This window comes from Ptychodera flava, chromosome 9, assembly GCF_041260155.1.
Source record: "Ptychodera flava strain L36383 chromosome 9, AS_Pfla_20210202, whole genome shotgun sequence".
Lineage (NCBI taxonomy): Eukaryota > Metazoa > Hemichordata > Enteropneusta > Ptychoderidae > Ptychodera > Ptychodera flava.
Genome location: NC_091936.1, coordinates 13,150,581 through 13,167,345, shown reverse-complemented (window position 1 = coordinate 13,167,345; position 16,765 = coordinate 13,150,581). Strand labels below are relative to the sequence as shown.

General features: G+C 39.1%; 1 protein-coding gene across 1 annotated transcript; it reads right to left on the bottom strand.

Moving 5' to 3' along the window:
* Positions 1–5,881: 5,881 nt before the first annotated feature.
* On the bottom strand, positions 5,882–15,229 carry LOC139139593 (dual oxidase maturation factor 1-like). Its single transcript, XM_070708479.1, has 9 exons — positions 14,991–15,229; positions 13,421–13,478; positions 12,065–12,199; positions 11,531–11,623; positions 10,641–10,794; positions 9,723–9,934; positions 8,669–9,056; positions 7,948–8,168; positions 5,882–6,296 (listed from the first exon to the last, which is right to left on the bottom strand). The coding sequence occupies exons 1-7, from the start codon at positions 15,150–15,152 to the stop codon at positions 8,782–8,784; spliced, it is 1,089 nt and encodes a 362-aa protein (XP_070564580.1). The 5' UTR covers positions 15,153–15,229; the 3' UTR covers positions 5,882–6,296; positions 7,948–8,168; positions 8,669–8,781.
* Between the last annotated feature and the right edge of the window lie 1,536 nt (positions 15,230–16,765).

Below are 16,765 nucleotides of genomic sequence, written 5' to 3'. Positions count from 1 at the left end.
ATTAAGGGGGTAGATTGCAATGACTACATTCCTGTTCCTCTCCATAATGTCTATTTGTCTTCGGACTTTGTTTCTGGACCTGTGACTTTAGGTATTAGGCCTTTTTTGCCTTTGAAGGGATTCACCTTCTTCTTGGAAACGACCTTGCTGGGGACAAGGTCATTACTAATCCACTTGTGACTGATAATCCTACTTTAGATCAGGATCCAGAGCCAATTGAACAAGAAATACCCGATTTATTTCCTTCATGTGCCATTACTCGAGCCATGTCAAAGAAAACTTCCGAGAATCAAAATACTCTCAAAAATAATGTCACAGATGTTGACTTAAATGACACCTTTCTCAGTCAGGTGTTTGACACGGATCATTCCGTTATCCCTCGTGGATTTGAAACTTCCAGTAAAACTTCTGCTGACCAAAGTCAGACATTTTCTAGATCAAATCTCATTGCAGAACAACACAAAGACCCAGATGTTTTGTCTTTGTTTGACAGGGTAGATGATGAAGGTAAAACTTCAGATAGCTCTGTTTCCTATTATACAAAATCTGGTATTCTCATGCGTAAATGGAGACCTCCAGACGTTTTGGTTGATGACGATTGGGCTATAAAACATCAAATTGTGGTTCCAAAGCCCTACCAGGCTGAAATATTGCGCCTGGCCCATGAAACCCCTGGGCTGGTCACTTAGGAGTCAGGAAAACTTATCATAAAATTCTCAGTCACTTTTATTGGCCTAATCTCAGGCAGGATGTAGCACATTTCTGTAAAACTTGTCACACATGTCAAATGGTAGGAAAGCCAAATCAGACCATTCCAAAGGCCCCTTTACAGCCAATTCCTGCATTTCAAGAACCATTTAGTAGGATACTAATAGACTGTGTTGGGCCCCTACCAAAAACAAGATCAGGAAATGAGTACATGTTGACAATTATGTGTACATCAACTCGGTTCCCAGAAGCCATACCACTGAGAAACATAAAGACAAAGACTATAGTGAGAGCTTTAGTCAAATTTTTCACTTTATTCGGCCTCCCTAAATGTGTCCAGTCCGATCAAGGCTCCAACTTTATGTCTGGTATTTTTCAATAAGTAATGGATCAGCTAGGCATTAAACAGTATAGGTCATCCGCCTATCATCCAGAAAGTCAGGGTGCTCTTGAGCTATTTCATCAAACTTTGAAAAACATGATTAGGACCTACTGTTTTGACACTGAGAAGCAGTGGGATGAAGGAATTCATTTTCTGCTCTTTGCTGTTAGAGAGTCAATTCAGGAGTCTCTTGGTTTTAGCCCATTTGAGCTTGTATTTGGACATACAGTCCGTGGCCCACTTAAGCTCGTTAAAGAGAAATTCCTATCAGACGATGATGATTGTCTGAATATTTTGCAATATGTGTCAGATTTTCGTACAAAACTCTCTAAAGCATGTGAATTAGCCAGAGAAAATCTTGAGTCATCTCAGCAGTCAATGAAAACCAAATACGATAAAAACACCTCAAAACGGAAGTTTGAACCAGGTCAAAAAGTTCTTGTTCTGCTTCCGGTTCCTGGCAAACCACTCCATGCTCGTTACTTTGGGCCATATCTAATTGATAAGAAATTGAGTGATTTAAATTACATCATAACAACACCTGACAGGCGAAAACAAAAACAGCTATGTCACATAAATATGCTTAAGCCATATTTGGATAGGGATAATCCTACTATAACTCAGCCTGTCAGTGCAGTCAGTTCAAACCATTATGAAGATAGTGATACTGAAACTGACTTGAGTGAAAATACTCTAAACTCAAAGCTGGGCTCGGTCAAGCTTCAGAACTCAGAAATCCTGGAGAAGCTGGAGTCTACAAAGTTGGCACACCTCCAGCCAGAACAACAACAACAGGTGAAAGAACTGCTCCATGAATATAAACACCTGTTTAAAGATGTTCCAACAAGGACGAACGTCATCTATCACGACGTTGATGTTGGGGACAGTAAGCCTGTAAAACAACATCCATACAGACTGAATCCAACAAAAGCGAAATATCTCCAGGAAGAAGTCAAATACCTGCTGGACAATGACTTTATTGAACCCAGTAAAAGTAACTGGAGTTCGCCGTGCATACTTGTTCCCAAATCAGATCACAGTTATCGTATGTGCACGGACTTTAGGAAGGTCAACACTTTAACAAAGACAGACACTTTCCCAATCCCAAGGATTGATGACTGCATCGACCGAGTGGGAAAAGCCAAGTATGTGACGAAATTTGACCTACTGAAGGGATTTTGGCAAGTCCCTCTGACGGATCGTGCTCGTGAAATATCCGCCTTTGTTACACCAGACGGATTGTTCCAGTACAAGGTGATGCCATTCGGAATGAAGAACTCTCCGGCAACGTTCCAACGGATGATCAACGACGTCATATCCGGGCTAGACGGGTGTGCAGCTTATGTTGACGACGTCGTCCTGTATAGTGACACCTGGGAGGAACACATCAAGCTCATGCGGAAGTTCTTTGAGAGACTGAGTAAAGCAATGTTGACTGTCAACCTTGCCAAATCTGAGTTTGGTTGGGCGAGGGTGATTTACCTCGGACATACTGTAGGACAGGGTGAGGTAAAACCTGTTGATGCCAAAATCAGTGCCATTTCAAGTTTTCCATACCAAACTGCAAACGACAACTGATGCGCTTTCTCGGTATGGCTGGTTACTACAGAAAATTCTGTCCAAATTTCTCCACAATTACTGAGCCTTTGACTAACTTACTTAAAAAGAAAGTAAAGTTCGTTTGGTCAGAGCAATGCCAACAGGCATTTGATACACTTAAAGCCATACTGCAAAGTGCTCCAGTGTTGTCTGCACCAGATTTCACTTTGCCATTCAAATTAGCTGTGGACGCTAGTGATACGGCTGCTGCTGGTGCTGTTTTATTGCAAGAGGATAGTCATGGTGTAGATCATCCTGTTTGCTATTTTTCACGCAAATTTAACAAATCCCAGAGAAACTACTCTACAATTGAAAAAGAGTGTTTATCTTTGATATTAGCTTTACAGCATTTTGAAGTTTATGTTACTTCTTCAAATCAGCCAATAGTGGTTTATATTGATCACAACCCTCTTGTTTTTCTGCAGAAATTTAAAGGCAAAAATCAGAGATTGCTAAGATGGAGTCTAATGTTACAGGAGTTTAATCTTGATATTAGACATATCAAAGGCAGAGACAATTTAATTGCAGACTGTCTCTCTCGTATTTAGAGTTATTGTTGTTCACTTTCAAGAAATTTTACTTTAGAGTAAAAAAAATTTTGAGTACTTAAATTTTTTCAAGATTACATTTGTAAAAGAAAGATTTTTCTTTGAAAAATTTTCTTTTTTTGAAGAGGGGGTGTGTTATGTAGGTCATTTACCCCCACACTCATCATGACCTGAGTTCAATTAGTCTAGAACATTCTCAAGGTCACTGCCCTTGATGACCTAACAACCTTGAATTCAATTAGTCATGTTTGGAATGTTCTGGAAAGGTTGATTAGTTGTGTAAGGGAGATAATTTTAGAACAGTAATTAGCATGTCAATAAAAGTTCTAGATTGTTCTTATATGCCTTTATAAAAGGGACGTGCACAGCTTCCAGTCAGACTTTTGGGATCGTGTCTCTTGTGTGTTACTAAACTCCAGCAGTAGTCATTCTCAAGACTTTTCAAGACCTTCACTGCCAACGCTGGATTATACTGTGGACTTTGTGCAGTTTCAAGCCTGCAAGCCAAAGGACTGTTCATTCATCCGACTGACTGTTACAACTCTGAGACTGGAGCTCTGCCGTCCCAGCTGAGATAAGTAGTCTGTACACTTTTAAAGCTTGTACTCTATCCCTGACTTAGCAATTAGTTTTATTTTCGTAATAAATTTTGTTTAAACGTTAACTGCTGAGTTCACCCTTTTGTTCGTTTTCTCTGCACGTAACAAGAACACAGGTGACTGTGGTCATCGTGTCCAAGCTGAAATCTACAGTATGGCAACTTGGTGATGTTCATCTGCATAGGGACATGAATGAATGCATTTATAAAGTAGACATTGTTGTAAGGTTTTGTACCCTGACATCAGTTCATCTACAGACGTATTTCTGCTACTGGTATACTCGGTCATATCTTCAAGCATTTGTAACTGTCATCTCTTCCTTTGCTCCAGTGTAGTACATGTAGTTCAATTGAGGTTGCCTAGGGTTGTGTGTTGGATAGCTGGATTTGCTACTGTACTCAGCAATCTATTCCTGTGATTCCTGTCCAGGGCACACCAGGTAGCTTATACTTCAGTACTTGGAGTGGTTAAACATAGCTAACTTAGGTACCTTTAAAACTACGACTGTGGCAAAACGTCATGATTAATGCTGTAAGGGTAGATAAAACCTTCAATTAAAGGACAATTAAAAGGACGAGTGGAGAAATGTTTCACTGCATGAAAACCCAATAATACTTACTGTATTTGCATGGATTATTTCCTGTATTTTAGGGACTGGTCAGTTTCTTCAGCCTGGGGGGGGGGGGCCGGTGGATTCATGGGGGGGGGTCACCCTGTTTTTGACTTTGGTGATGGGGGGGTCACCATGTTTTTGAAATGCCCAATAGGGGGGGGGGTCAGTGTGTTTTTGAATTTTGACACAGGCTCATCATTGCCTAAAATGCTAGTGTCAGCCACAAAATTCATCATTCAGTTGTATTTTCGGCGCGCCCTTTGGGCGCGTAACTTTAATAATCAGTCATATTTTTCAGCACGCCCAACTTTAACATATCAAGCATACATACATCAGAGATATCTGTATGTTAAATATTTTTCAGCGTGCTCTTCAAGCTCATTACTTTAATATATCATACATCTTTCAGCATGCCCTTCAGGTGCATGACTTTAATATACAAGGCATATATATCAGAGATATCAGGATGTTTCATATTTTTTGGCGCGCCCTTCGGGCGCCATACTTTCAGAGATATCTTGATGTTTGCTAAGTGAAAGTGTACCATTATGAAATCTGCATTTCATATGAAAGGATGACAAATTCCTGATACTTTTCTGTTCTCTCTGTGAGAATTCAGTATGAGAAAGCAACATGCACAAATATTTCACAATATATATTTGATACAGTGACTTATTTTAGAGATAGAAAAATGACAAGATATCTTTCCTTCTCATTGATGCAATGATTTTCCTTTGTTTCATAGGTTTTCTGTAGAAAGATGCTTTTTTATGAACAAAATAACAGTTAAAAAAGGCAGTTTTTGTCATTATTAGCTGTGCTTTTATGGTTTCAATGTTACACAAGAAAAGGTCCTCTCAGACACTGTACACATCAGATTTGGCTAAAAAAGCTCTCTATGGCTCCTCAGTAGATTTAATTGGATGCTTGGCAAGTCTTAACACCCATCAAAGTTTTTGATTCACTGCTTTTTCCTCTTTGATATTAATGATTGACATCCATTTCTGTACAAACAGTTCAGGACATCTGGTTAAGCAGAGAAAGTGTGAAATACATTCACAGCTCATTCAAAATACAGCTCATTCAAAATGTACTATATTTAAACTTTAAGATTGACACTTTGAAATTCCTATCTTACAACTGACATGTCAACAATTTCACTAAAACATAGAATGACTATTTAAAATATAAATACATGTAAAATGTAAAATATAATATATATATATATATATATATATATATATATATATATATATATATATATATATATAATTTATGTCCATCTTTTGTTTTACCTTTGTCGCGCCGGGGGGGGGGGTCACCCTGTTTTAGAAATTTGGAATAGGGGGTTCACCCTGTTTTCAAAATTTGGAATAGGGGGGGTCAGCCACTTTTTGACGTCGGCAAAAAATAATCCACCGCCCCCCCCCCCCCCCCCCAGGCCGAAGAAACTGACCAGTCCCTTAGCTGGAGAGTGCATATACAGATGAATACAGTCAATAATCCATCGCTTGTATTCAGCAAGCCTGTATTCATGTGGATGCATGTGAATTCACGTATATTATTCTATAATACAGTCAACTCATTAGTGTGGATTTATCTGTATTATTGTGTTTTCATGCAGTGTTTGTTTCCGGGTAAAATGAAAGACAAGGAAGAAAATATCCTCAGTAGACAAAATATTGCTGACATATTACACACAACAAACTTGTCTTGGGTTTTATCAACGAGGGTTTGGTTCAGATTTGCATAAGTCAAAAGATCGTGTGAACGATGGTGAACCGGTGATCCAGGCAACGGAGTCGCATCACATCATACCTTTGTTGTCCACGCCTCGATAGCGCCCTCTGTTGACATGGAAGAATAAAAGGGAAATTATTCAACGTTGTTTCACCAAAAACGCTCACATAAGCTTACACAGATTATATTGATTCATGTGAATTATGTTCCGAGAGTGATAAGGTACCCTGTAACATTCCAAACAAATCAAAAGTTCCTACAGTGTTTTCTTGTGGGTCGATATTTTGTGACGTAGAGATACCGGTGCCGATTTAAATGTATAGTCCAGGTGTTGTGCTTTCCAAATGTACGTGTAACCCTTCCCTAGCTGGGGGTACTCCCATAGCAAGGTGCATGGGTATGTGCCGCCCGAATGGGTTACCTTTTCACACCAAAAAATGTAAACTCTTTTCATCCATTATGAATTAGAGTAAAGCACTCACTTCTGGAATACAGTGTGAATGTGGACGTTAAAGATTGGAGTTTGAATCAAATTTCGGAATTAATTCGTTTTTAGAACTCAAATTATGAATAGAGGGTCAGTAACAAAGGAAATGCCGCTATACTTCAGGAAAACCTTCACATGCAGTAGAATAACCTTAACCCCCCCCCCTCATTTGTCAAGAAATTCCCAACAATCGGTCACATCTTTAGAAAATTTGTGTTAAATATTGTCAACTCGGGTGCCACACCCCATATGAAGATATTGCCAGTACCCAACCCCCAGGTATAAAATGCAGAACTTAATTAATAAGAAAAAAGTAAACTGAGTAGCAGTTAGTTAAAAGTGACCCTCCCTACACCGGCCCAGAGATTAAAATGTGTTGGGGTTTGGTCCTCCCATTTGACAGCAAGAAATGCTAGTGAAGTTTGTTTGATTTTGAAAGATTGTACATACATCATATAATCGGATGATCATTCCGACTGGGTGGACTACACTGTGGAAACATCAATAATTTTGGATTAATTGGATTTTATAGACATCGCAGAAATAATGTCATCAGTTCAAATGACACATAGCAAGAAATGGAAGAGTTATGCTTTGGTTGAAAATTCCTGGTGTATGCGATGCCAGACAACACCTTGAATAGATATCGGGTCATATACCAAACAACCCGTTGTAACCAGTATCATAGCATCAAAGACGGATGAGATACTTCAGTTGTCTCTGTAATCAAGCGATTACTAAAAAATCATTTATCAAGAAGGGCTAAAAGTCGTCGGTATGACTTTTGAAGCTTTAAGTCGTCTGTGGTAGAAATTATCGAGAGGGATCTGCCCTTCTGAAGTCACTGATTTATACTTGTGGATACCCATGTCGCCATTCTTTCATTGCGTAAAGCATGCCAGATGACTAGAAAGCTGCCAATTTTACTCAAACATGATTGAAACTAATTTGAGATAATTTGTTTTTATTAGTAATTTGTAATATTGCAACATTCAGCTCTACGGCAACCAACACTTTTGAGAAATTTGAAAAATATGAAGATCCGATTCTCCCAAATTAGTTCCAATCGTGTTCTCACTATTTGCCAACCTTGTGTAATGTAAAACCCCGGTATGAAGTTTTCTTTTTGGACTTAATTTATATATCCTGGTTAAACCCTGTCTTTTCATTTTGAGGTGTAGTCAGGTAGTGCTTCATGAATTGTAATATGAATACTTGCTGTTGGTGTAAAATAACACTTCAGAGGAGGGTTTGCCAGTTGATTGTCTCACCTTTCCTTTTTAGGGATAGGAGGGGGACGAGGGTTTCGAAGCGGAACGTTTGCGTAGAAATCCTGGTCATCTTGTTCGTTTTCTTCATCTTCTGGTACCGATGGTTGAAAGCGAACTCCCCGCCTTCCCGTGGAGGCCTTCGCAGGCTTGGAAGATTTGAGCGCTGATCTCGGTTTACGGACATTGCGATGGCCGGCTTTGGGTCGTAGAGCCGGTACGTACTGTCAAATGTGAGATGATAGAATTATAGTAAGACGCACATTGAGTGTGTCACATCTTTAAACGACTAATAATTTTGGGACGTGTTCTGAGATTCCTTACAAAAAGTCAATTTTTATTTCTCAAGCGCTATCAACGGGCGACAAATATTTCTATAGGTATACTTGATGGATGCTCAAAAATATGAAATAAAAATTGAAGGCAAAGCTTTCCGTTCATCCTCAGTACAAACGGGTTATTTGTAACCGAACAGCTCACATAACGAGGACACTTACTATTATGGAGCTCTGTTATAAAGATCGTGAAGATCGTGTAGGAAAGCACAGCAGATTTAGATAATAAACCTTCTAGAATGAACAATATCGAAGATTGCTCGACAAATCATCATGGTAATGTCGCCCCTCCCCCTCCCCCTACCCCGACGTTTTTTGAAGTTCTCCAGAGGAATATATTTGGGACACATTAGGGCCTACTGTATCTAAACTATATAATAGTTCCTCACCTCTATATCGCCATAAATATCGTCATCATCAGGTCCCGGTGGCGGCAGCATTGGAAGCGGTGGGGGCACCCTGTTGGGGGCACCCTTTGTGGCCTTCTTTGGTACACTTAACTCTATGTTTCGTGACTCAGTCCTCGACCTCGGTGTGCTGGCACAGGTGGCGGTGCACCACGGTCAATGCCGAACCGGACTTTGCCTTCGTTTGAAGGTATGTTCTGTTCTGACGGTGAGGGGGGTTTACCTTCTTGCGGCTTCACCTGTCTGTACTCTTCGACAAAACACTCTTCATAGTTCTCGATGACGTCATGACCGAAGAATGTGGCGACTTCGGCCGGGAGGTAATAATCTAAAAGCAATATCAGTCCACCGAGCACGATGCATAGGAAGCCTATAGGATACAGAGACGGTAGAAAGTTTTTAAGGGCTGCAGGCAAAGTCGTTTAATAGCAGAAAACAGCGAACGGTGCAACCTCGAAGTTTACACTGACGTTGCGGCAGTTCCACAGCTAACAACTTTCCCCGGTGATTTTAAGTGGTGGGAAAAGTTGGGGCATCGGAGAAAGTTGTGGACACATAAGTTCACGTTTCGGACTTGTGCTAAATAGGACAGTGCGTCGCAGTACGACAGACAGACATATCGTTCACACACTGATCATAAGTATGTGAACGATATGCAACAGCGACAACTACATGTAATATACGATTTCCGATTTCGTACAAAGTTTATCCGAAAAATTGGTAAGAATGGATATTAGTTGAGGCAAGACATGGTAGTATACAGCCGGTATGTGATCTATTTGTATCTGTCTATGATAGTTTCATAGCCGGCCATACTATGGACCTACATTTACGAGGCAGAACGGCGCGGCAACGTTTCCAAATGGAAGGATTCTATCTCAAGTATTCGCGAGCATAAACTGCAACTTTTCCAACATACCTCTTCGAAAGCAAAATAAAATCAAGGAATGACAAAATATATAATTAAAAAGTCAACGACATCGATGCCTCTTAAAGACAGGTAATTCGAAATTTGGCTTCTCTAAGATTGCCCTACCTGTAATCAAGGTCACCCAGAAACACCATCCGTATTGGAACTGTATAACGGCATCTTTGAACGGTATCGTCAGCTCCGGTCCCCAGCGAAGCGTCGCGAAAAGTAAATTGGCAAGCAACAACACGGTTCCATTGATGAAGAGGAAGTAGGCGCCGTATCTGACGATGATTCCAAAGAGCACAATTGTGAGAAGCCATAATGGAAAGGCAAACCTGGTTGAAAAGAAGCAACACAAGTGGAAGTGGAATCAAAACCAAATTGTCGTTGTTTTTTGTCTCATACAATCCTGACAAGACACACAAGCACTTTATCGTGGGCGTGGACATTAGAGTAAGTTAAAACACAATTTCCACCATTTGACGTGAACACGCAATTACCTGTAGTATAAGATGGCCTATTCGAAATGTGTCCACCTGCCTTCGAGTAGAGATGCAGTACAGCAAAATTGAGAGTACTTCTATCTATTACCAAGCTCCGGAAAATTCCAGAAATCTAGTGTCTTATTACACGTTGAGATTATTTTTAACATGTCATCGCCCTTCCGTAAGGTTAACACAAGGTGTCAGTATCCGGTTGCCAACATTGGAGTATGTATTGTACGGCCAAGAACGAATATAAGTCAAGAAGTATAGTATCTTACTGCACGTTGAGATTATTTTAATATGACAAGGTCCTTCCGTAGTGTTAACACAATGATATTGTTCACTATTGAATTCTAGTCCGGACCAAAATTCACTTTACCTACACTATCTTTGGACATTACACAACATCACGTATTTCTACAAGATAGGAGGGGTGGGACAAGAAACTAGTTTAAAATAAGGGTACAGCTGATGGAGATAAGAAAAAGATAAAACAAAGTGCCTTTTTTATATGTTAAAAGGAAAATTCTGGAAAATACAAGAAGTAACAGTATACCACAAGCACAGGTGGGTAAAAAATCCAGCAGTCCTGTAGGAGCGCCCCCAACGAATGTTTTCTCCATCTAACACGAAATACTCGGCAATCCATATTATCGGGTAGGGTAATCCCTTCCACTGTGCCTCGCGGAATTCGCGGCTTATCTCACCAGCTGCATTGAATGGATATGAAATAGAAGAGAGAAAGACGTAAACGTTTTGAATTTGTACGACTGAAGTCATGTGAACGCAACGATGACTAATGTAGGGATTTATTAGCGGTAACCATGGAGACGGGTATCAGTTATATTTCTGGAGAGATGTTTTTCTCCAAAGACTCACATGTTGAAAGCGAATTCTCACTTCCACCCTTAAACCACAGGTACGCTGTTTATTATCTAGTATACGTATATGCATGCAGTCGATGGTAAAGCAATCCATGGAGTGAAGATAAACTCGAACTGTTTGTAAATCTGGTTAGAATCGATCAATTCTTTGTCAAAATTGAATGGGTTTGTAAGTTTTTCACGAAGCTACATTCAATAGACACATCGACAATTATCGACATGCTTGAGGACATCACTATCTTGTCCATGTGTTTTTTCCCGTTGGTCTATACGCCCACATACACGATCTGTCTCCCTTCTGCAACTCTATAGTCACTGTATGATGGCCCTTTCTCTTCTGTCCTACTCGCCTCTACGTGTTTCCAAACTGAGCTGGTTACAGTTGTAGATATGTTAAGATTCTGTCGAATCACAATTGCATAGTGTGAAAAACAGCTGAAAAATTATCCTAACATTTTCTAAAGTTCCAACAACTTGTTCAGGATACGCTGTCTGAAGGAATAATACTGACTATAAAAGAACAACAGGAAAATCTTTACTCATATTAAGAGAAAAATCTCACCAAATGGGCCAAAACCGATGCGCCCCTGGTCCCAAACCCATGTAAATCGCTCGTTGTAATCTATTTGTTCGCCAACTTGATTGACAGGTTCGCCTATAAGACAAATCGATAATTAAATGCTGAAAGTTGCGATAAGAATCAGTATTACGAATGTGAAATAAAGTAGTCTAGAGAATCTGTAGTGTCTAGTGCCGTAACAGAAACCATGTGGTCTTGTAGCCTAGCATTTATATTAAAACAGTACTTCACCAAAGTAGTCATCTTAAACTATACAGATAATAAAGCTAGTTTTATTCAGGGTATTCGTAAATTAGCAAGGATAGAGATTGATGTACAAAGGTATGGCGTGCCTAGTTTTCACTGCTCGTCTTAGCCCTTCCTGTCGACATGTCGACTTGTTCTGGAGACATTCTAGTTGGCTAAATGTAGTCACAGATAAATGCTAAAAACTCATGGACAGGTGTATCAATAACAGAAAATTGTTAATTTAAATGAAAAAAAGATCAAAGAAAAACTCTCAAAACTCTGACTTACCTTTGAGAGTAACATTAACACTACGAAGTCCAATCTTGACGCCTATTGAAGCCTTAATCTCCTTTGAAATAAATGCTTTGTATTGGGTTTTGGTTTTGATTTCCGCTGTCTCCCAGTCTTGACCAAAATTTGCAACTGGTTTTTTTTTTATGAGGAAAACAAACTGTTCATGTATAAGCAGTCTTTTTCAACGCAAATCGTATATTGCTGTCAGCTGAATCACTATGAGATCTACACTAAACTTCACGTTTACTTCGATTTCACAATCAGTCCTATGACTTATCCCAGGCCCATATCATGCATATAGCTTCTCCTATGGTTTAGGCTCATTGCGCTCGGTGTCCATGTCTGAGCCGAACCTTTTCTGCGTTTGAAAGGTAATAGTAATTTTCAAAAACATATCCGTGAACGGAACGATGTTTTGCATATTACAATAAAATCGACATTTTATCCTAACCAACATATATTGTTTTGAGGGAGAGTCACTGCCCGAATAAAAACACCCTTGGCTAGCGAAGTTGATTGAAAACACTTGAAATGAACTATGATCGGTATCAAAATTAGGATTAATGCATTCTATGAGAAGGTGATGAATCAATCTATTGTGAGATGCAGTGACAGTGATAGTCGTAAAACACAAGATGCGGCTTACTCTATCATTGTGCGGAAAGCTATCTGTAAAATTAGTATCAATAAATTAATTTCTGGAGTGATTTTGACAAGCGGACACTCAGGCAGAGTCGAGAGAAATAAAGCGAACATTTTTGAAAGAGGAAATGTCGCGCCACAAAATATGCTAGTGTTACAATATTAATCGTTTAATTAATCTTAAATAAATGTGACATAGAAGGATAAGGAAATGTGTTTTCATCCTATCAAGATCCCATTTTATCGTTCTTAACATGTGTAAGGCATGGCATTTCCCGATATCAGACAGCCATCCAGACCGTTAGATGAGTTTTATCCATAAATCACGTATGACGCAAGATGAACATTACTGACACACGATCTTTTTCACGTTTTGCCAGTGAACATCTAAAATAAACCAATTCCGGGATATCCTGGTGATGTAGGTCAATACGAAAACGATATTACATGGACTCAAGATACTTTCCTCTCGACTAGAAATTTCACAGTGATACATATCTCCGTTGCCACGCTATTGGCAAGGTGTTTCCTTAAAAAAGATATTTTTTGTAAAACGAGAAGAGGAAACTCCCTCATTCCAAAGTGACAGAACTTTAAGTTGAACACCTTCCGCAAGTCATGAATTATGATATCTGTTTTGACGTACTTGGTCGTGATATTCTAAATTTGTTAAAAAGACTAATAGGACTATAAGAATATTTGACTCACGTAAGATTGCTGCTCCGATGTACAGGCTTATTCCGATTCGAATCACATAGGAAATTCTCTGTAGAAAATACATAAACACTCGTTAGCGCATCTCTCTCCGTCTCTCTGTCTCTGCCTGTCTGTCTGTCTGTCTGTCTGTCTGTATGTATGTATGTATGTATGTATGTATGTATGTATGTATGTATGTATGTATGTATGTATGTATGTATGTATGTATGTATGTATGTATGTGTGTGTGTAATATGTCTGTCTGTCTGTCTGTCTGTCTGTATGTGTGAATGTACGTATACACACATATATCTATCATATGTATTGATATATGCATATGTATATATATATATATATATATATATATATATATATATATATATATATATATATATATATATATTGTACTTGAAGAGAGCTCCTCGACTTAACAATTATTTGCATTGTTCACAATATGACTATGAGGACATATAAGTTATAAATCCAAATGTTGAACGAACTGAATAACTTTCCCTTTTCTTTGACTTGTGTGATAACGATGTGTCCTAACATGATACGGCGTAACAAAGAAACATTAAGGCACTCCGATCACCTAAATTCCTGAATTGAGTAGTAAAGCTAAGAACAAGGAGAGTCAGGTGTGTGAGTGGAATGCAGCTGTACGTGCCTTGTTTCATGCAGATATTGTATAGCATGGGGGACTCGACTCCGAATGGCAAAAGTTCAGTGACATAGAAAGTCTCTTTTAAGGAATGATTCATTCGACGTGTGTACAACGGTTTTAATGTTGTTGGGCGTTTCTTTTTACTTGGCGGGACTTCCGTGTTCATGACCTCACTGTGACCCCAACATATGATTCCAGCGGTAATAATGTCGCTTGAAACTTAAAACAGTGCCTCAAACTATGGACACCATAGGTGCTTACACTTTAACTTTCCCAATGGCTTCGCTAGATCACGGTTGTAGAGTAACCGTGGCTAGGGACTTCATATCTCGAAAATAAGCTAGTAATTCCTACAGTGCTGCTATGTATTCGCCTGAATAATTTTTGTACCTTTCGGCTTTGAAAAAAGTAAGTAGAATCGATAAGAATGCATGCGTGAAGTGTCAATCACAGTTACTATAGAAGCCGGAGCGACGCCGTTTCGTGAGCTAGTACATGCAAATCCACTAAGAACGGACAAATTCGCCTCTTTGAAAGGCCCTCATATAATATTTACAGGAACCCTACAGGCATAGGGACGTCACCAACTACCTCCTCGGTGTCTTGACATCACAGTAACCCTTTCTTTGTTAGACATAAAAAAGGGCTTCAATTGTGAGGTGAGTAATCAACGACGTGCGCTGCGAACACTCGGTGTCAAGAACCTCACCCAGGCCGCATAGTATTTTTGAACCAGAATGCCCACGGCAACTTGAAATTGAAAGTTACTCGTAAAACGAAAAGACAATAGAATTCAGGAAACTACGTAAATATTAAAAGTTCGAGAACTTTCATTATGATAATATAGGGCCTAAATCAGCGGGCAATGGCTTTTTAAATGCAATTTGACCCGATGACGATTGTCTGGGTAAGACTTACCTCACGATTGCGCATTCCCGGTATGATAACAATAAACGAAAGTGCGAGGATAAAAATTGCACAGCAAATGCCCGCCAAGACAACGTCCACTGTCACCGCAGTTTTGTTTTCTGGATAGTAAGCGGGTAATCCATACTGACGAAACGCTTGATACGGTGCCATTTTATCCCTGTCGTCTGGTGAGCGTTCGCAAGAGTTCTTGGCTGAGGTATGGGATCGCTGGCCTTGCTTTCTTTGAGGTCGCGCTTAAACATACAGTGACGTATTCACAACGCTATGACACAAAAGGTACGAAGTCGTTGTGTGTGGTGATCCCCCAGTTGATCAAGTACCTTCAATGTATGACCTCAAAAACACTTAAGGTGGTTGTAAAAACCCTTGCAAAACCGGGCCAACGAACAAAGAAACAAAAACAAAACATTCATTTTGCTCATGTTGTACGTTGGTGTTCACGTTGAAGCGCAGGGCCAGCTCAAATGCCCATCCCGTTGGGGTCGGTTGGGGCATTTTCGCTGGTCCCTATTTTTATAGTTCGATCGAGTATAAGGTACCTCATAAGCATATCTGAAAGCTTTGATGTTTTTTTCAGTAGTTTTGTCCTCTTCGTGAAATACAAATATATATATATATATATATATATATATATATATACACACACACACACACACACACACACACACACACACATATATATATATATATATATATATATATATATATATATATATATATATATATATATTGATTCAAGGTAAATACTGTAGTATATATAATATGAGTTACCTTACACAGATTACCAAGTTGAAAACGACTTTTTTTCAGCAGAGCCTTCCTGAGTGCCTTTGAAATGCAGGAAATATAAAGTGACGTTTTAGCAGCGATGTAGAACTGCGTCAAAATGCTTTAGATGTGGGTTTATCAGCAATCACAATGTTTTTTGGGTTTTTTTTTTGCTAGGAGCGGAACACGGTATAGTAAATCGTTGATATACAGCTTGTTACTGCATACTGTACATGTCGGCGGCTATCATGTTTTGGGAATAGAAGCGGAACACAGAAAACCCCCTTCTGGCAACATATTCTCATCTAGCAGTTTTCTATTATTGTTCACAGACTGACCGGAAACCATTCTATTTTACTTTTTATTAGTGCAAGATGCGAGGTATAATGATATTCAAATATGCAGATTACACTAATGAGCATTGTTTCGGTATTATAATTCTATGCTAATGACCCTTAATCAATGTGGAATATTCATGTACCTCGGATCTTGCATTGTATTTTACTTTTAGGTATAGTTTTAGAGTTACACTATTTTCTGACGCTACAAGAAACAGTCTGAGGAGCATATTTTTGATACCAACAGTTGCTGTACTTTCTTTAACTTTTGTATTTATTTTCAATTTTTTTATTTCCTGGTATGAATCGTTCGGCCACGGCAATTTCAAACATTGACACTTTTGTTTCCGTAAAACGAATGCATTACTTAAGTTTCCCAGATACGATTTTTCCTGTGTAATTGATCTCGTCATACACCTGACGTGTTCACAAAGCAACCCTCGAGGTGACATGAAAATGCTGCCCCTTCTTAATTTTATCAGTTTCTCTTTGAATTCCCCTTATGTTTGGATTTTATGCAAGTTTCCCTGGTAATTGTTTTAGAGGGAATGATGATGAGGGTGGTATGCAATACTCAGCGTTTCCCGTTCTTAACTCTGCAACCGAGATGATGACACATTATCTCATATTATATAAAACATAAAGAATGACATAACA

Coding starts and splice junctions, on each gene's coding strand:
- LOC139139593 (XM_070708479.1), bottom strand. CDS start 15,152: ATGGCACCGTATCAAGCGTTTCGTCAGTATGGATTACCCGCTTACTAT. Junction 12,200..13,420: donor CATCGGAGCAGCAATCTTAC/GTGAGTCAAATA, acceptor AAAAAAAACCAG/TTGCAAATTTTGGTCAAGAC. Junction 9,935..10,640: donor TTTACCCACCTGTGCTTGTG/GTATACTGTTAC, acceptor CTTTTCAACCAG/GTTTGCCTTTCCATTATGGC.